The following is a 21,393-nucleotide window of genomic DNA, read 5'->3' on the forward strand; positions in this document are numbered from 1 at the left end:
CTTATTTCATTACAGCAAAAGTAAACAACTAATCAAAATACTACCATCTAACAAAATTAGCGTCTAAGTCCTATATCATCTGATCACATAAAATTGAAAAATATACAAAGAAAACAATTATTCAATCTTATTATCGGATATAAGTTTTACGTCTAATCCGGCTGACAAAAGTTCTATAAAGTTGGTAGTGTATATTCCGTAATCTCATTGATCGACAAGAGATAACTGCAAGCTACCTACTGACGTGTCTGTTGCTTATCTCTGCTCATCATTCAATTGTGCGGCCAAAAGCTTTTCTCCCCCAAATATCATCTAATATTGCTTAAATATAGTAAGTCTATGAAGGGAGCGCATTTTTGAAGGCTGCCTTAACTTTATCTTCAGCGGGAATCACAAACTCAAATGAGTGTTCCATTTCTACAATAAAGAAATCACATACTAAAATGAGTGCTCCATTTCTACAATAAAAGACACAAAATGATCATGTTAATTAATCAATGAACAAATATAAGAATTTTACAATAATGTTAAATGATATGTAGTACAATTCATTTTCAAAAATAGAAAAAAAAATAGGTGACATTTTCAAAATTGCATAAACGGCAGGATGCAATTTTCAGAACTATATAAACTTCATGGTGCCATGCTGAAAAATTCAACAACTAACATATCAAATATCACAATCTCAACCAAGTAAATGCAATTTACATCATGGAAAAACATGCAAAACATTACCATATATTAGTTACAGTAAAAAATCACGATCTTTTATTACTCTACCATATTCCATTTAATGCAAATTACAAAATAGTACCAATTTACTAAGACTTCAATGATATCACAGAATATCTATTTCATTACATTAATATTGCAACTAACATGACATTTAAATATTTTCAACAAGCAAATACTTAAATATCTAATTTTTGACAGCACTTTCTATCAAATTGCCATCTTTGTTTCCATTTATCAGCTCAACACTAATTAGAATAAAAAAGAATCATGTGTTGTAATTTTCAAAATCACCTACGTTATTTACTTATAAGCCCATATGTATATGTTCAATATCTCATACTCAGAACACTCTACTACATATTTTTTTTATCAATTTGCTTATATATCTACTTCATGAAAAATAAGCAGAGAAATAACATTTTTTCAAATTTGCAGTTACAGGAAGAAAGTTGAATTGTTAAGTATTTTTGGTGTAATTCAAAGCAATAATGAAAAATATGAAGAGAAAATTGAGTTCCAAAAGTTAATCACAACATACAAAAAAATGAATAAATTTAAAGGTCTAAAAAAGCCCACCCTATTGGTATAATTCATCCTGGCACAAATTTCTTTAATTTTTTTTTTGGGGGCATAAAATCGTATTAAAAATGAAAAATTGAGGAATCATTCATACCTGAGAATAGCCCACTGTGAAATTGGTTCTTAGAAGTGGTTATTCACGTATGGGTACTTTTTTTTTTTTTTTTTTGCGAGTTTCGATCTTGGAAAAATTGATAAAACCTTCATACCAAATTCTTCATTTCACTCAAGAAGACGAAGGAAATTGATTTTAAATGGTAGAAGGATCTGGAGATGAAGAAGACAAGAAGAAAAATTAGGGGGGTTGGGGATTGTGAAGAGAGAACAAAGATGATGGATTTAGGATTCTGGAATTCAATTGATTTGAGAAAAGAAAATGGGGAATTAAGTTTTCTGGTGATGTTGAATAAGGGTGTTTTAGGTAGTTTATAAATCCCCCTTTAATATATTTATTTTAAAAACATTATTCTGGTCAAAGGCTAAAATTCCAAAGTGTATTATAATATAGGCTATTTGACCCAATTACCACTTTTGTTTTAGTAATCTTGTCAAATTTTGTTGAATAAACGACATGACCTTTTTAACTGTTACAACAAAAGGAAATTGAACAATTAAACATTAACAGAAAAGGAAAAGGAAAAGGAATGAAATATCTTGGCAACCTAATGCGTCTGTAATTTACCTCCATTATTTTATTCTATGGTATGCAGATTTTTCAACGTTCACACCTTAAACTAGGTGCCAACCAGGACCCAAAGACCACAGAAAAGTCACTACACTTGTTAGCACTTAACTCCAATTTACAGAAGATTCAGATTGGTTTTGTGTTTTCCAAAGTCACACGGAATGGCAACTTACTGATTCCTTGATCCAAAAAAATGTTGCAATCACAATTTACCGTTGCTCTCATCTATTCTTTAACTTTTCTCAAATTGTCCGTTGCAGCAGATACACTTTCTGCAAACCAAACCATTCGCGACGGGCAGATTTTAGTTTCTGAGGGAGAAATATTCGAGCTGGGATTCTTCTCCCCTGGTAATTCCAATAGCAGGTGCTTAGGAATATGGTACAAAACTACTCCGGATGTTGTTATTTGGGTTGCAAATAGAAATAATCCCATTATAGACTCGCAAGGGATCTTGTCCATAGCCAGAAATGGAACTTTACTTCTTCAGAGAGGCAAAACCATTATCTGGTCGTCAAATATATCAAGTGTTGCATCAATTCCAGTTGTACGCCTCTTAAACACTGGAAACCTTGTAATTATGAACTCAACTTCTCAACAAAACTATATATGGCAGAGTTTTGATTACCCTTGTGATACCAGGTTACCAGGAATGGTACTTGTAGACTACCTTGGACAAGGTCAAGATAAATATTTGACGTTGTTGGGAAAACACCTCCCAATGAATGCCCAAAGATCAAACTAAGTTGGCAAAGTGAAAATTTCCAATATGCTTTAAGAACAAGAAAATGAGGAAGAAATGAATCCAATGGAATATATGATAATCAATGTGTTTGGATTACTTGAACAAGCCTCAAGTTAATCCCCAAGAAAGAAAATACCTTTGAATTTATACCCAAGATGAACAACCTTCAATCTTGTAAAATTCTCTCAAAAGTTTTCTCTCTTTTCTCTCTAGGTCTTGTGTTGTGTGTCTCATTATGAAAGAGGGAAAAAATGCATATATATATACATGCCGGGGCGCCTAGGCGCCATGGAAGTGGCGCCTAGGCGCCAATATTCTGCTTTGCTTCTGCATTCGGGGCGCCTAGGCGCTGCCCATGCAGCGCCTAGGCGCTGCTTGCCCTTTCTCTTCCCTCCTTCTCACAATTCTCCACCTCGTACATCATTTGATAGACCTCAAATTTTGGACGAACACAAGAAGAAGAAACAAGCACCAAAACTCGGCTGCATCATTCAAACCATAATTGCCTACGTACCCAAAACTCGGGATCAAGCCTCCGTAGTTCACCTCCACCTTCATTTCAACCTCGCCCCGAAGGGCCATGCCTTCTCGGGCATATCAACACGGACTAATGTGAAGCAAGTCCAAGCAATGTTGAAACTTGCTACCCGTCACCACTTTGGTTAACATGTCAGCTGGGTTCTCATTTGTGTGTACCTTCGAGAGTGAAATATCACCTTCCTCTATAACATCACGCACAAAATGATACCTGACGTCAATATGCTTGGTTCGAGCATGTTGAACCTGATTCTTAGCCAAGTGAATCGCACTCTGGCTATCACACCACAAATCCACACAATCCTGCTCAATCCCCAAATCATCTAGAAGACCCCATAGCCACAATGCTTCCTTCACTCCCTCTGCCATGGCCATATACTCGGCCTCTGTGGTAGAAAGAGCAACTGTAGCCTGTAACATCGATCGCCAACTAACTGGGGCACCATGTATGCAAAACACATATCCAGTAGTAGATCGTCGTCTATCTAGATCACCTGCATAATCCAAGTCCACAAACCCACTTATATGACATGCATCTCCACCAAAACATAAACCCGTATCCGCGGTACCTTTTAAGTACCTCAGGATCCACTTCACAGCTTCCCAGTGTGCCTTCCCCGGATTCGCCATGAATCTACTGACCACACTCACCGCCTGTGAAATATCTGGGCGTGTACACACCATGGCATACATCAAACTGCCAACTGCACTAGCATAAGGCACACGATCCATGCGTACCTGTTCTTCCGCTGTAGTAGGAGACTGTTTACTAGAGAGCCTAAAATGTGGAGCCAATGGAGTTACCACCGACTTTGCACCTTGCAACCCAAACCTAGCAATAACCCGCTCAATATAACCTTTCTGACTCAAGAGCATTCGCCGTTTCGTCCTCTCTCTCCATGCCCAGTATTTTCCTAGCAGCCCCCATATCCTTCATCTCAAACTCTTTACCAAGTTGAGATTTCAACTTATCTATCTCCACCTTGCTTTTAGAAGCGATAAGCATGTCATCCACATATAGAAGAAGATAGATATAGTTACCTCCCCGAAGTTTCCGAATATAAACACAGCAGTCATACTCACTTCTGGAGAAATCATGCTTTAGCATGAAGGAGTCAAATCGCTTGTACCACTGCCGAGGAGATTGCTTCAATCCATATAGTGATTTTCTCAAGCGACATACCTGACGTTCCTTATCCTCAACCTTGTAGCCCTCAGGTTGATGCATATAGATCTCCTCATCCAAGTCCCCGTGCAAGAAGGCGGTTTTGACATCGAGTTGTTCCAGCTCAAGATCATGATGAGCAACAATACTCAATAGCACCCGAATGGAAGTGTGCTTGACCACAGGAGAAAAGATCTCATTGTAGTCAACTCCCTCTCTTTGTGCAAACCCCTTAGCCACTAACCTCGCTTTGAATCTTGTACCACCGAGCTTGGTAGGATCCTCCTTCTTTTTATACAACCACTTGCAACCAATAGCTTTCTTACCTATGGGCAATGGGACAACCTCCCATGTTTGGTTCTTGTGAAGTGATTCCATCTCTTCTTCCATTGCCGCCAACAAACTCTTGTTATTGTTATTTAAAATAGCTTCCTTGAAAGTGGTAGGCTCATCATCCTCCACTGAGAGAGCATACTCAACCAAATTTGTCTGCCCATAGTGCCTCAAAGGCTCGTCTGACCCCAACTTTAGAACTTGCTTGTAGGTACGGCGTGGCCTAGAGGAAGCCAAGCTATCTGCAAGCTGCTGTTGTTGCTGTGCCTGTACATTCTCTTGCTGAACCGTCTCTTGTTCAAGTGTATCATCACTCTCATCTTGAGTGTCTGTTTGATGCTCCTCTTGAACATGACTAGAATCAGGTTGATCTCTAGGTTCTATCTCAACAACTTGAGACATTGTAGTCTCAACATCATCACCACTGGGCATTGTAGCTTTCAACGAAGCTACCATGGAGTTCTCATCAAAAGTAACATCTCTGCTGATTATGAACTTAGAATCCTCTAAACACCAAAGGCGATAGCCTTTAACTCCTGCCGCATACCCCAAGAATATAGCCTTCTTGGCCCTCGCATCATGTTTTCCCTCGTTGACATGATAGTAGGCTGTGCATCCGAATGTTCTGAGTTTCTCATAATCTGCATGTTCTCCTGTCAGTACCCTATAAGGTACATCTCCATCTAACCTTGAATGTGGAGACCGGTTCACAATATAGCAAGCATTTGCAACCGACTCTGCCCACCATTCTCTGCCCAAACTAGCATAAGATCGCATACACATCGATTTCTCTCGAAATGTGCGATTCAGTCTTTCTGCGACCCCATTCTGTTGCGGTGTATTTCTTATAGTCCAGTGTCTAACAATGCCTTCTTTACCACAGAACTCCTTGAAAGCACCATCTGTATACTCAATACCGTTATCAGATCTCAGTGTCTTCAATTTCTTTCCAGTTCTGTTTTCAACCATTGCTTTCCACTTCTTGAAGGTGTCGAATACCTCATTCTTATGCTTCAAAAAATAAATCCAAGCATATCTAGAATAATCATCAACAAATGTAACAAAATACCTGGAACCGCCTTTGGAAGTGACAGAAGCTGGGCCCCATACATCCGTATGCACATAGTCAAGAATGCCTCTGTTTCTATGTTTGCTTGGCTGGAACTGAACTCGGTGTGCTTTACCGTATACGCAATCCTCACAAAAGTCCATGCAAGGCTTCTTCAAGTTCTTTAGCAAGCCTTTCTTGACTAGCAATTCTAGCCCCTTTTCAGACATATGCCCAAGCCTCCTTGCCATAGCCGAGTGCACTCACATGGGTCTCCACCACTTCCACTTGTTCCAACTGCTACATCTTCAGTAACTGTAGTACCCTGAAGAGCGTAGAGATTGCCTTCACGAATACCCTTCTTTACTCCATTCCATGTTACAATCTTGCAACCACCGGAGTCCAAGGCACCAACAGAGATAAGGTTCTTTCGCAAGTCAGGAATATGTCTAACATCCATCAATGTTCTAACCACTCCATCATGCATCTTGATTCTAATCGAACCAAGCCCCACCGTTTTACATGAATGGTTATTACCCATCAACACGGTTCCACCCTCAGTGCTTCTATAGGTAGTAAACCACTTCCTATTTGGACACATATGGTAAGAGCATCCGGAGTCTAGAATCCACTTACCGGAGGTCTCTTCATCACAAGAGATGGTGTAGCACTCATCGCTTTCCCCTCCTTCCGAGGCATAGCTTACCTCTTGCTTGACTTGCACCTTCCCATTGTTGTTGTTCTTATTGTTCTTCTTCCAACCCTTTTTGTTTGGACAATTCGCCTTGAAATGCCCAAGCTCACCACATTTGAAACAAGACCTTTCCACAAGAGGTCTAGAACTCGATCTAGATTTTTCTCCCTTACCCTTTGGTCGCACATTGCTTCTACCCCTTACAAACAATCCTTGAGCTTGCTCCTTGTTACCACTGGTAGACATGCCACTAGTTGCAATCTTTCGAAGATCATCCGCTAGAAGTGACGTTCTAGTGTCCTCCATCACAAGTTTATCACCCACAAGCATTAATGTTTGTACTAGGTTCTCGTAAGACTTTGGCAATGAAAGAAGTAGTAGAAGTGCTTGATCCTCATCATCTACATCCACATCAATGTCCTTCAAGTCCGATATGATCCTATCAAACTTGTTGACGTACTCCCGGATTGGTGTACCTTCATCCATCTTGCAAGTATACAATTTGGACTTCAAGTAGATCCGATTTGTTGGAGTCTTCGTCATGAAGTTCGCCTCCAACTTTGTCCACACCTCCGCCGCTGTTAACTCACTATCAACCAAGAAAGCAACATCTCTTTCAAGGCAAAGAATGATAGACGCTCGTGCCTCAAGATCTAACTCTTCCCAATCCTCGTCCGACATATCAACGTGCTTCTTCTCCTTTCCCGCCAATGCCTTGTGCAACTTTTGAGAAATCAACAAATTTTTCATTTGCATTCTCCAATATGAAAAATCATTTTTCCCATTGAATTTTTCTATCTCATACTTCCCAATCTTCACCATTCCTCTAGTAGACATGATTTACTCACTTGTTTACTGAAAATAAATCACAAAAGTTCACTTGAGAATTTTCACAAACACCTTGTGCACAACAAAGTTCAAGCAACTCACCACAAAATCGAAGCTTAACCACCTTGATTTTGGAAGGAGCTCTGATACCAAATTGTTGGGAAATACCTCCCAATGAATGCCCAAAGATCAAACTAAGTTGGCAAAGTGAAAATTTCCAATATGCTTTAAGAACAAGAAAATGAGGAAGAAATGAATCCAATGGAATATATGATAATCAATGTGTTTGGATTACTTGAACAAGCCTCAAGTTAATCCCCAAGAAAGAAAATACCTTTGAATTTATACCCAAGATGAACAACCTTCAATCTTGTAAAATTCTCTCAAAAGTTTTCTCTCTTTTCTCTCTAGGTCTTGTGTTGTGTGTCTCATTATGAAAGAGGGAAAAAATGCATATATATATACATGCCGGGGCGCCTAGGCGCCTGGACATGGCGCCTAGGCGCCCAGTTTCTGCTTCGGCAGAAACTGGGCAGCGCCTAGGCGCTGCTTGCCCTTTCTCTTCCCTCCTTCTCACAGACGTCTTGGAGAAGTTCTCATGATCCGTCCATTGGAGATTTTTCCGACAGGATTGAATATAATGGTGGCCTAGTTGAAATGGTTGTCTACCACGAGAAGATAAAAAGAAGCCGCCGCAGCCCATGGAGTGGGCATTACACCAGTAATCTCCCTTTCATTCTCACTACACCTTTTAAACCAGTTTTGGTATTCAATAAAGACAGGATTTCACTCTATGATAACAGCTCATTAATCACGAGATTAACTTTAGACAAATCAGGCTTTATCCATCGCTATACTATGAATGAGAGCAAAAATGGGTGGAATCTTGTTCACACTTTTCCACGCGATTCTTGTGACAATTATGATCGGTGTGGTCCTAATGGTATCTGCAGAATTAGTCAGGTACCAATATGTGAGTGTCTGAAAGGATTCGCCCCAAGATTTCAGAAGGATTGGGACGTGCAAGATTGGTCCGGTGGATGTGTTAGAATTACGCCAATAAATTGCCAGAATGGAGACGGGTTTCTTGGGGTGGAAGCTAACTTTCCTGATAGGTTCCAGTTTCAATTGAATACTAGTATGAGTTTCAATGAATGCAAATCTCAGTGTTCCAAAAGCTGTTCCTGTACAGCTTTTGCTACCCCTTTTATAGATGGAATTAGTAGCTGTTTGATGTGGTTTGGGGATTTGATTGATATTAGAGAGCCTCCTGAAGCAGATAGCACGGTGAACATCTACAGTCGTTTGCCAGCTTCAGAACTAGGTAAGTCTTCTGCTAATCACTCTTAGTTTCAAAGCCATGTATCTACTCGTGAATGTAGAGAATTTCGAAACCATAAAATGGAGTAGTATTTTTAGGGGGATTCTGTTAATCACTTTAGGATTCCTATTCAAGACAACTGCAGTTCCTTTTCGGGCGGTCATAGGACGGACGATCGCCTATAGGTGGTAGGGTAAAGTGGGTGGTGCGGACCAGGTTTAGAGCACGTGAAACTCATGTATACTAATCGCATGTTACACAAAATAGCCAATTTCTCTGTAGTATAAAAAATTTAGGTCATGTTGTCTTCTGGATCATGTATACTAATGATGCTCAGCCCAATCATTGATCCGGCCAATGCACCGAGGTTGACTGGTTCACATGAGATCAGGGCAAGTAGACCTGCTTGAGATTCATAAATTTAACCTAATATTTTAGTTCATATTGATCGAGATAAGAATAGAATGTCCATATACATCAATAGAAACACTCTCAAGTATCCATATTTAACTTGGAGCTTTTTGCCAGTTGAAATTGAGAAAACTCAGTTTTATCTGTGGGTAAGGACGGTCCAAAACAGAACAGAGTTGAGATCCTTTGCAATGTTAGTTATATTAACTTCTAAAAGCCAGCATCATATTAAGCAACCAAATTTTATAATCAAGATTCAGAAGGGGAATACAAGAGAAAAAAAAATCAACTAATGTTATTTCTTGTAGTTTATATCAGAAAGCCAAAAACTCTAGATAACCAGTTAAATTAAAAAAGGATTCATGTGGAGAATAGTTACGTCAGCTGCTTTTTTTCATTGCAGAATCTAACAATGTTTTAGGTAAGAAGAAGAAAAGGCCCGCAAAGATAATCTTCATTTTGACTGCTGTCGGAGTGATTATCTCTGCTTTAATCTGCGGAGGCATACTTCTAAAGAGAAGACTAACAAGTAAAGGTAATAAAACCTATCCTCAGTTCTTTCTCACAGAAGTTTTATTACAAATGCAGCAAAGTGCTTAAGAATACATAAATCACAGTAAGCTTGCATTAAAGCCCTAAGGCAATTATTGTTTTATAGGAGAAGAAAGGAAAACTGAAGGCCTAGAATTACCTTCATTTGGTTTGGCAACTGTAGCTACTGCCACGGATAACTTCTCCAGCAAAAACATGATAGGTGAAGGTGGTTTTGGTCCTGTTTACCGGGTAATTTCTCTAGCGAAAACAGATGTGGTGCCTTTTTTCTTTGTACGAATATATCACATTAACATTTGTATCTTATATTGCATATTAAGGGTAGGTTATCAGATGGACAAGGAGTAGCAGTAAAAAGACTGTCCAAAACATCCAGAGAAGGTATTGAAGAATTCAAGAATGAAGTGAATTTGATTGCCAAACTCCAACACAGAAACCTCGTCAGATTATTGGGATGTTGCACTAAAAGAGATGAAAGAATGTTAATCTATGAGTACATGGAGAACAGAAGCTTGGATAATTTTATTTTTGGTATGACCTAAGAAACCCTTTATCTGATTAATATGTTTTGTAAATCATTATGCTTGATCCAAGGGGATCAAACATGTAGTTTTAACAATTAAAACTGTGCAATTCTGTGCAGATGAAGATAAAAGGACAATATTGTCATGGCCCAAGCGTTTTGACATTATTATGGGGATTGCTCGTGGATTTCTCTACCTTCATCACGACTCAAGATTAAAGATTATCCATAGGGATATCAAAACAAGCAATATCTTGCTAGACGAATATCTAAATCCGAAAATTTCGGACTTTGGCTTGGCAAGAATTGTTGGAGGGGGTCACGATATAGAAAGAACAAAAAGAGTTATTGGGACATAGTAAGTTTCAGTTTCTCGTTAACATTAGTTAAAAAATTAATTGTTTGCACAGCATCATATGACCATTGATCAATAACTTTATACAGTGGCTATATGGCTCCTGAGTATGCCTTTGATGGGAAGTTCTCAGTAAAATCAGATATCTTTAGCATGGGTGTTGTCTTGTTAGAGATAGTGACTGGCAAAAAGAACAGAAGTTTCAGATACATGGATCACTGTGATAGCCTTCTAGGACACGTAAGTAGCGTGAGCAAATTGAATTTTACATTTTTTTATTTTTTATTTTTATTTTTTTTCTCCTTGAGCTTTTGGTACTTTACAAATACATCTCTACTAGTTTTCTTGTGAGCTACATTCTAATTAGATCAATTTTCATAGGCATGGCTCCTCTGGAAAGAAGACAGGGCCTTGGAACTAATGGATGAATGTTTGAAAGATTCATATGTTGAATCTCAAGTGAAGAGATGTATGCATGTGGGCTTATTATACGTTCAGAAACACGCAGACAACAGGCCATTTATGTCCAATGTGCTTTTTATGCTAGGAAGTGATCAGGAGGGAGCAAATTTGCCTGATCCCAATGAACCTGGATTTTTCATGGGAGGGAGTTACAATATTGAAGAAACTTGTGAACTGCATTACAATAATGAAGAAACTTGTAAACCAGAGCCAAATTCAAATGCAGTGAGTATGACTGATATAGAAGCCAGATAGAGAAGGTTCAACAGAATGATAATTTTGCAGAACATACACATAATCATGCTACTATAAGAGAACTATTGTTAATGAGTAATGCTATGTACTAAGTAGCAATAGTGGCGCTAGACATGGGTATAGTTATTTTTTTTAGCTCTTTATTTTTTTAAGTTCTTTTTTAATTAAAATCGAGGTTGTGTATCTTTTCTTTTAAAAAGCAATTCTTTGAGGAAAAGGGAGCTTTGCTATTTGCTGCAGCCAGTTGGTTTCTTTAAGGTTAACACCAGTCAAGTAAAGATATGGAGAGAGATGAGAAAGCAATTCTAGGTTCTTGAATCTCAGCTGGTGACAATATGGACAAGCGAATCCAAAAATTTCAAGAGTCTGCAGGTTGGTAACTTTCCGATGTTCATGCTTAAATTTCACGTGTCTTAAATTCTTGAAGGAACCAATGAATTTTGGTATTTGATTACTGCCTCCGAAATCATTTCCCCTTAGGTCCAGTCCAGGTAATCCAAATGCTGCATCTCAAGCAATGCAGGGCAGGTCTTATCTCTCAAGGGATGATAATAAGAAACATTCCCGTGAGCAGTTAAGTTGCTAGATGCCACACCCTTCCATTTGTAGCATTCACTTTTGTCTTTGTCACTTCCCTGGGATGAGAGAAAGTCATAGTCATCTATAAGGCCTTGATTAAACTTGAAAAGAGCTCGTCCCCAGAAACAGAGAGCGAAGTCAGTTTCATGCACAGAGAAGATACGAATAACGATAAATTAAGTACTTTGATAATTCTTATAAGTTAAGGGAATATAATCCTACATCGGTAAAATACCGAAATAATGACCAATATATAAAGGATTGTGACACTCCTCTTAATAAGGTTGATCTTATTAAGATGGACCCCAAATCTTACCATGGTATCAGAGCCCAGTAAGCTCCAACAAGCTATTCGATCCGATTAAATCTCAAAAATGAGTACACGGATTTCAAGATTGGTCTGCTAAAAAAGAGCCACCATCTTGCGGGAGCATGTTAAGGGAATATAATCCCACATCGATAAAATACCGAAATAATGACCAATATATAAAGGATTGGGACACTTCTCTTAATAAGGTTGACCTTATTAAGATGGACCCCAAGTCTTAACATTTTTTTTCCGAAGGATATCGCGTTTAGAGTGAAATTTCTGAGTTCTGAGTTCTTTGATTCAACTAAAAATATTTATCAAGACTGAAATCTCCTTTTCTTGCATTCCTCAATTTCATTTCTTTAACAAGTTTATTTGAATTTCGTTAATGCCGAAATATGAGCCTCACTAATGTTGGCTTCTTCTCTCCTAATAAGTTCCATTATATCCTTTAAGAATTCTGCTTTCCCGTGTGAATTAAAACGTGGACCCTCCTAAGGAGGCCATTTTTTGGTTCGTTCAGTGCAACATTCAAGTGCACATGAGTTCAAGATCCAAAGTGCTATTTCGGTTCTTGATTTGTACCCCTTGCGTTTGCACGTGGAAAGAATCTCTACACATGATTACAAACTTTCAAAGTGTAGCCATATAGCTTTTGTAAACTTGTAGTTTTCTCTTTGACACATTAACCTCTTCCAATTCATCAATTTGAGCTTTAATTTTTTATTTACCCAGTTATCATTTTTGGCAAGTAAATAAATGATATCAATATTCTCACAAAGGAGAACACAAATCAACTTTGATCTTTCAAAATGAACGAACAGATCCCACTCAAAATTATGCCAAAACAGCCCTAACAAGCCATTTTTTCCCAACGCATGCAACTTCAAATCTACTGCAGGTTTTAGTTCGGGTTAAGTTCCAGTATTGGTTGCTGTTCTTCCAACTTCATCAGATTATATTACGGCCATTGCTGTAATGCAATAAAACAAATTAGAGACCAATTATATGATTTTTTCCTGTGTGGAATGAAAATATCTAAGGAACAAAAGAAAGAATACTTGATAGTTGCTTGATTTACAAGCATAAGATTCATTACCGATTTTTCCATAAACTTTACGTAGCTGTAAGAATAGACACGTTTAAGCTGCATTACCCTTTGTTTTTCCCATGGAATAAACCCCATACTAGATGTGGCTACAAGAAAAGTCAAGTAAACGTGTTTGACAAATTATTGATTATTTATGCCAGACTGAAAGTAAGTGATGAAAAGAAAATAATGAAATTGACATTAATTATGACTCTGAGTTACTGAAAACCTTGTACTAATAGACAAGACAGCTGGAGCTTCCCCACAAAACAACACGTGGAAGAATTTTGGTTATCCCGGTGACGCCAGGATTCAAGGAATGGAGATGGTCAACTACCTTGGTAATCAGGTATATAATAAGGGAAGTGTTGTATGTAAAACCAAGATTGACAATCCGATTGATAACTACACATATTGGAGGAGGCCCCATAATGAATAAAAAAAAGCCTGAGCTCCCTACTGTGAGGACATTGTCCACCAAAATTGTCAATTCCTGTTATACAACTAGAAAAATCCAATAAATAAATATTTGAAGTCTTGGAGATGTATCTTAGCCAGATAAATCTATCTGGTAATCACTTCTTAGACTTCTTAGTTTCTAAGACATGTATATTTTCTTAGCCAGATAAGATATTATGAATACTTACAAAACTCGGTCCAATCATCGATTCGAGGCACCAAGGTTGACATGTTCACAAGCAATGGGGTCTGGCCATGTAGCTTATCTTGGACCAATTTGCAAGTCGGTTGCCTGTTTAAAAGTCAGACGAATGGGTCTGGTCCAGATTTTACAAGTTTGATCATGCCAGACTCATGAAATCTGTATTTTAGCTCGTATTAAATATAGATAAGAATGGAGTGTTCATAAAAATCAACAGAAACAGTTCAAGTATCCTTGGTTCGATTGAGATTCGTTATATTATTTTTATGAACTTCTAAAGACTAACATCACTCTATGGAGCATAATTTTATAATCAAGTTTCATAACGCAGAACTTGAGGGAAAAATAACATCGACCAATCTTGTTCATTGTAAAATATAGCAGCAACTATGGATAAAACTTAATTAAAACATGATTCATGCAAAGAAAATTGCATCATCTGGTTCTTTTTAGAATCTGTTAGGATTTTATTGTATTGTCAATTCTTTATACAAAACGACTAATATGAAATGTTTAAAAGTCAAGAAGTCAATTGGAATATTTTATAGATGACATAGGTAACTTAGGATTCGAGTTTGGAATGAGGAGGGAGTTGTCGAATTTACGCTAGCGTGACGCCTAACTAATGCTCGAGGAAAAAAAATAGTAAACAGTATCGCCCAGCTCTTGCTCGAGTGACACACTGGTCGCTCACTTATCGTTAGCTAGGTGCTCGAGAGATGGTATTACGCGTAAAATCCTAGTTAGCGTTTTTCAAGAATTTTATACAGCACGAGTTACCTAATTGCCTTCTACTATATATACCCAAGCTCTAAAATGTTTTTGGCGTGGTTGTTCATTATATTTCTTCTTCATAACATCTTTCTAATATTGAAAAACACATTTAAGCCTTAGATCAATCCTTTGATTCTTGAGTTCATTCAACCACAACTTTACGGAAAACATCAAATTCATATAATAAAAAATACCCACTTTTTATGCACATACAGGAATGTACTTTCTTAATAGCTTTCAGAGGTTGCTGAAAATTGAGAAATGTTGAACTAGGAATATAGAAATAGTACAAGAACAAGGTGTTTTTAGTGATCCACAGGAGATAGAAAATTCCTAAAGATTAGAAATAAGTGTGAGTGAAGTATGTTCCAGCAGGTCTCGGAGATTACAGGAATTAGATAGTGAGTCTATTGGATTTTCTAGGTCGGATCGTACTACAAGTTCTTATTGTCTATAGTGGAGGTTATTGATTTGGTCTCGTAATTTTTACCCAGTTGAGTTTCCCTGTCAACAATTCTTGTATTCCTGATTACTTTTATATTGCAAATTGTGGCAGTTTAACATAGGATAAATTGGTTTGATTGATTAAACATCTAGAACAATTAATAAGTGATTTGCTGCTATTAATTGATAATTTCAATTCCTTAGTTTTCACCTATTCATCCCTCTGGATGATTTTAGGATTGAACTAGTAACTTTCAGGATCAAACAACGATTCTAATAAGAAGAAGAAGCCCATAAAAATTAAAGATATAGATTTACCTTGATTTAGCAACTATTGCGGCTACAATAGATAACTTTATATAGTGGCTATATGGCTCCAGAATATACCATTGAGGTAAATTCTCCATAAAATCAGGTGTCTTCAGCATGGGAATCATCTTGTTAGAGATAGTGGCAAAAAGAACAAAAGTTTCAGACATGAATCACTATCATAGCCTTTTAGGATATCTAAGTAGCGATATGAATCGAATTTCAGTTTTCGAGTTAACTTTATGGACTTGATAATACTCATCTAACTCGAGCAATTTTCACTCCTTTGAAATGAAGATAAAGCTTTGGAACTAATGAATGAATGCTTGAAACATTCAACATTTTTTTTTCTTCTGAATATTAATTGAGGAGATGTATACATGTGGACTTACCATGCATTCAGAAACACACAGTGCTTTTCATGTTACGAATTGAGGAGTTAGCAAATTTGCAGATCCCAAAAAAATCGGATTTTTCATGGAAAACAGTTCTGTTAATGAAAAAACCTGTATATCTGAGGCCAACGCCAACACATATAGAATTAGAATAACTGATCTAGAAGGCAGATAGATAGGTTGAACAATATGATAATTATTGAAGAAACGGTCAATTAATTATAGCCAAAATGTTGATTGAATTCAGAATATTTTATTTTTCCTAATGTTGCATGGTAAGATTACTTCAATTCTTGCTCTTCATGAAGGTCAGCTAGATCCCAGTTGCAGATGAATAAAAAGAAGCAATTGAATGCATTTGATTCATCTATATTCATGTCAATAGATGATCAGCTCTTTTAACAGTAAAGTAGTAATAAAAAACTAGAAATTAAATACGATGACCATCTTAAATAAAACCTGTGGATGTTCATCCTATATTTTTGGCAGACTTCGTTCAGGTTTTCAAATTTGACTTCCATTTGTAACTGTAACTTTAAGTTCATAAAAACTCTATAAATTTAATGACTGCCCCATGCCCTAATTTTGAGGAAGATTTGGGAGTACGCAACTGATTGGAAGTTTTCCATTGCGTAGCTGAATAAGGTAATACATAAGACTGTCAAGTATAAATTAAAATCTGTGCATGGTCATGCTATAGAAATTAATTCACACATTTTGACCTGTCCAATATACTTCAAGATTCACTCAATGTACAAGTGTCAATACTCTCGATATAACTTTCATCACGGTCAAGACAAATTGCTTACCTAAATTGATTGTATTTCTGACATTATGACCTTATTAGAATAAAATACAATCTTTATTGACTTACTCACTTGATTTTATTTCCCAGTGCTATCATGTTTGCTAAATTCATCAATTACAGAGGAGAATGTTATTTCTTTAATAGAAAACTAATGTTTATAATGGAAGACAAATACAGTATTTTGGTTGAAGAACGAAAAAAGCAAAACAGGGTAACTATTGTATCTATTACTTATCGTGCTTCCACCAGTGAAATGGTCATTTGGTTTTTTGAATTTGCAGTGGTTGTGCTACTTGAACTTTCAGCATCTCTTTCTGTGAAAAAACCAGGATGTCTAGCTTGAGGCAACAAACCTTCATTCGCTAACATTGACACAGCTACAGACATGCTTGGCCTATCTTGTGGACACTGTTGAACGCATAAAAGTCCCACATGGATCGATCGAAGCACTTCTGATAAATAGCCCGAGACGTCAAGGTGAGCATTGACTAATTCCAAAGACCTTCCTTCTTTGTACAACCTCCATGCCTGTACTTCCAAAACTAAATTAAAGGGACCGTTTTTTCTAATCCCAATGCCAAAAGGAAAAAATTCATTGTCAAGAACATAGAAATAGTTAAACTATACATACATGTCCAAGAAGGTTGTGGTGGTGATCTCTGTGAGAAAATCCTCTGTTTCTTTTGCCACTCACTATCTCAAGCACCAAAACCCCAAAACTATATACATCTGATTTCACTGAGAAATGACCATCTATAGCATATTCTGGGGACATGTAGCCACTATGTGGTGATAAAATTTATAAGGAAATTATGTTATGAGCAATAGAAGAGCATTTAATATAATTAGGGATTGAGATTCTTACTATGTTCCAACTACTCGGCTTGTATTAGCTCCAGTCTCGTTTCCTCCAAAACATCGAGCCAGGCCAAAGTCTGATATCTTTGGGTTCATATCAGAATCCAGCAAAATGTTGCTGGCTTTGAGGTCTCTATGGATTATTCTTAGACGGGAATCTTGATGGAGATACATAAGACCCTGAGCAATACCATTGATAATGTGAAAGCGCTTTGGCCAGTCAAGAACTGCACTTTGCATTGGATCTGCAAAAAGTTTTTCTCTGCTCACGAGGATGATTTGTTTGTTGGATATTCGGAAATGAGGAAATAAGAAATCAAATTCAATATCAATAACTAAATAACTTCACAAGCACACGGTAGCACTAAAGATGCGTGTATAACGTTGTACCCAGTATAACAGAAGATCATAAATTTTTGCACAGGATCCGAAAATGTGTGTCATTGCTTATAATTGGTACTCTGGATAGAATGTGATATTGAGCTGATTGTGTGAGGTCAATAATTCTTACCGAATAGAATCAAGTCCAAACTTCTATTAGGCATGTATTCATAAATTAACATCTTTTCTTCTCCTTCAATGCAGCATCCTAGAAGCTTCACGAGATTTCGATGTTGATGTTTAGCTATACAGATAACTTCACTCTTGAACTCATCAAGTCCTTGGAAGGAATTTCTTGATAACCGTTTGACTGCAATTTCCTGCCCCTCCTCAAACAGTCCCTATATCATGGATCACGTTCATGTAAAACAGTATTTGTTTTGCAAGATGCTAGTTTACAAAATTCATCTTCCACTCACTTTACACGTTTGACTTTCTTGACATTGCAATTTTATGTTTTAAAGACTTCATTTCTTATGAAAAATAAGAGTAATTTTACAAAGGATTCTGAAAGCAAAATATTTGATACTGTGTGGTGCCTGCCCTGTTATATCAACTAAAAAATGAAACTATATATTACCTTGTAAACATGTCCAAACCCACCCTCCCCGAGCTTGTTATTAACTGAAAAATTATTGGTAGCTTTAGATATTGTATATAAATCAAACATTGGTATCTCTATGTCTTTGTTGTGTCCTTGCCTGCCTGAAACAAAAGCGATGAAGTGGATTTAACTTGATAGAAAACCAAAAAGAGGGATTTCAATTAGCTCAGTATGGATAACTTGGTTGCTCCCATTGACTATAGTAGAAAAACGTAGTTTTTGCTTACCGCATGATCTGAGCCTGTGATTTCTTTTCTTCCTTCTTCGAAGATACAACATCAGACTAAGCCCAAGCAAAATCATTCCTATTGACAACGACAAACTTAATTCAAGAACTTTTTTGTTCCTTCCATTCAACTCTGCAAAATTTTGTATGCCAATAAAATGAATTCTTTTTCAATAATGATAAAACCTTGAAAGTGATAAGTATCAGAGTATCTATGAAGGGAAATTAGACAAGAGTAAAGAATTTGTTCATTAAATTCTTAGTTTCTTACGTAATTCAGAAGAAGCCATTCTAATGTAGATGTCTTGTCCGGCTTCCGAAAGCTGTCTGATGTCAATTAGGTCTTTGAACCAAAGTAGACATCCACTTCCCCCTTTGCTTATATCCAATTGACTATAAGCCATACACGAGCAATTCTTTAAGCACACTACCTTGCATTCATCAAGTGTCATACTCTTGTTAAACCAAGAATATTGTGTATCTGGCAGTTTAATACCTGAATACTTGAGAAATACATCTCCATTTTGACAATTCAAGGAAGTTCTTCGATCACATCCTGCCGACCAATCTGCCCTATCCCAACCTTCTGGATCTTTAGGCAGAAATCTATCCAAACATCCACAAACAGGAGAATTGTCAATATTGCAACTACCATATGCACCACACACTTTATATCTGTCACAAGTATCTGTTGGAGCAGTAATGTAAACCTCCCATCTTTGCGTCCGACTAATCCACGTCCAACGCTCTGCAACACCACTTGGATTCACTGCATACCTTGAAATAATTGATCCAAGGAGCTCGAAAGCATGGTATGCCTCGTTTTTGTTTATAACTACTCCAAAATTGAAAATAGAATTATTCCTCAAGTTTGGCATCCCACTATAGCCTAGTCCGTTCCAAGGTCCAGTTTTAAACACCACATCTGAACCGCTTTTCATAACAAGCTGTGGATAACCACTAGGATCTAAGTGATATGTAAAATCTCCGGAAGATGGATCATCATTGTTATTCCACGATGATAGATAGACCTCCATACCAGTTATAAAGTTCCAACCAAGCTTCATTCCTGGTAACAATGTATTAGTCGGATTATTAAAGCTCTCCCAGAGGAAATTCCCTTGGCCATCATCATTTGCATCTTTCACAACTAAGTTTCCTGAGTCAAGCAATACTGCAACTGGAGTTTTCACAGGTCGGGATGTATTAGATGACCATATGATACGACCATTAGATTCATTTAGAAGAACTAGAAGTCCTGGCTCGATAACCTTTAAGACTACTCCTGATGTATTTGAGACTGGAATTTCTCTGTTGGCAACCCATACTACCTTCTTGTCCGTTATATTCTTGTACCACATGCCCACGTATCTATTCTTGGAATTTCCAGGGCTGAAAAATCCCAACTCAAAGATGCCACCCGATGAAACTATGGTCTTGCCATCCCTAAGGATCTTTGTAGTAGTTATAGTATCTGTTTGATTGGAGATTTTCTGGATGGACATCAAAAAAGTTAGGACAAAAATTAAGAGGGAATATTTATTGGATATCTTCATGGTTCTAGTTCTGCTCTCTTTCTCGTTTTTTCTAGTTTAATAGAATTGATTTTTAGGCAATAAGCAGAAGCTTGAATGCCTATTGACTGAATATGAGGTTTAGTGCACAAGACTTATAACTAGACTTAGAAAAATTATCAAGAAGATTGATAATTTGCATCCAATCGCCAAATCTAATGTATTATAAGGTTAAGATTATGCTTCAAATATATGAAAAAGCATGCTTAGATTCGAGTAGGACCACTATTTCATATATATACATATATGGACAGGACTATTCAGTGGATTGGTACCAAGAACGACGGGAGTATTAAAATGCTGACTAGTCTATGGTATCTGGAGCTATTTCCCTTCTCCATTTCCATCAATAATGACCTGGAATAAGTAGGTCTTGCTATCTAAGCTTATAGTAAATAATTAACAGTGTAGCTTAAATGAAATTATCATCTATAACAGTGCATAGATTAATATACGATCATTTACTTCTGCAACTGTTAGATTTTCTTGTGCTTGGCTTCCAGGTTGAACCTGGTCTGAGCTCGTCTATATAGCATTTTAGGTGCCTTGGTACAGAACTGGTCATACTTGATATGGCCAGTGGCCTCTACAATCAGACTTTATTGGACCTTAGCGGTGGCTTTCAAATCGGCAATACTCATAGTTCAAGGTGACTATTTCGAGCTCAACTTGCATATTTTTACAAGCTTTCTGAATGTAGTTTAATCGTCTAAACTTGAATTTCCTGCTATATTAGTATTTCAGAGTCAATGAGCACCGATTTCATACTCACAGGGAATGCTAAAATGAAGTCTTATATTAATCTAAATTAATTATAATTTTAGTCTAGTTTGAAAAAAATTATTAAGAAGAAAGAAATTAAATTTACCAAGATTTTCAACTCCATCATGGTTCATCTCCACAATCTTTAATTATCAATTAATCTACAGCAAAAGTTGCATATTAATCCATTATCGTCTCATGAATTTAAAAATTAAGGTCAATTTAAATAGATCTATTTTAGATTCTATTGGGTTGTATACCTATATAGTATATTTTTCTTTGATTATAAAATAATTTTTTTATATAACAAACAAACTATGTTTTTTTTTTTTTTTTTTTTTTTTTTTTTCATCTATTTTATATTGTTTTTTTTTTTTTTTTTATCTTTTA

The 21,393-nt window shown here is 36.9% G+C and overlaps 2 protein-coding genes across 8 annotated transcripts in view; one reads left to right on the forward strand and one right to left on the reverse strand.

The window, feature by feature from the left end:
* The window catches only part of LOC111395099 (G-type lectin S-receptor-like serine/threonine-protein kinase SD1-1), a 100,058-nt gene extending 88,773 nt beyond the window's left edge, over positions 1-11,285 (forward strand). The window contains exons 2-7 of the mRNA XM_023021112.1: positions 9,485-9,616; positions 9,740-9,864; positions 9,954-10,164; positions 10,277-10,514; positions 10,601-10,751; positions 10,893-11,285. Of these exons, the coding sequence (XP_022876880.1) occupies positions 9,485-9,616; positions 9,740-9,864; positions 9,954-10,164; positions 10,277-10,514; positions 10,601-10,751; positions 10,893-11,228 (1,193 nt within the window). The 3' untranslated portion in view covers positions 11,229-11,285. The remainder of the gene's footprint in view (positions 1-9,484; positions 9,617-9,739; positions 9,865-9,953; positions 10,165-10,276; positions 10,515-10,600; positions 10,752-10,892) is intronic.
* Positions 11,286-16,672: 5,387 nt separating this feature from the next.
* On the reverse strand, positions 16,673-20,424 carry LOC111395710 (G-type lectin S-receptor-like serine/threonine-protein kinase SD1-1). 7 transcript variants are annotated; one of them, XM_023021839.1, is made up of 8 exons: positions 19,164-19,293; positions 18,939-19,060; positions 18,669-18,800; positions 18,418-18,542; positions 17,968-18,178; positions 17,464-17,701; positions 17,230-17,380; positions 16,673-17,126 (listed from the first exon to the last, which is right to left on the reverse strand). In XM_023021839.1, the coding sequence occupies exons 2-8, from the start codon at positions 18,955-18,957 to the stop codon at positions 16,830-16,832; spliced, it is 1,173 nt and encodes a 390-aa protein (XP_022877607.1). In that variant the 5' UTR covers positions 18,958-19,060; positions 19,164-19,293; the 3' UTR covers positions 16,673-16,829. The 7 variants fall into 7 exon arrangements, with proteins under 7 accessions (XP_022877607.1, XP_022877604.1, XP_022877603.1 ...); XM_023021836.1 differs by having other exon boundaries at positions 18,669-18,746; positions 18,939-20,419; XM_023021835.1 differs by having other exon boundaries at positions 18,939-20,419.
* Positions 20,425-21,393: the final 969 nt, after the last annotated feature.

This window comes from Olea europaea, chromosome 6, assembly GCF_002742605.1.
Source record: "Olea europaea var. sylvestris chromosome 6, O_europaea_v1, whole genome shotgun sequence".
Classification (NCBI taxonomy): domain Eukaryota; kingdom Viridiplantae; phylum Streptophyta; class Magnoliopsida; order Lamiales; family Oleaceae; genus Olea; species Olea europaea.

What these genes read in the sequence shown, in the direction of transcription:
- LOC111395710 (XM_023021835.1), bottom strand. Translation starts at nt 20,223, where the DNA reads ATGAAGATATCCAATAAATATTCCCTCTTAATTTTTGTCCTAACTTTT. An exon ending in TCACAGGCTCAGATCATGCG is followed by an intron (nt 18,543 to 18,668) that starts GTAAGCAAAAAC and finishes CTTTTGTTTCAG; the next exon opens with GCAGGCAAGGACACAACAAA. An exon ending in GGTTTGGACATGTTTACAAG is followed by an intron (nt 18,179 to 18,417) that starts GTAATATATAGT and finishes TCCATGATATAG; the next exon opens with GGACTGTTTGAGGAGGGGCA.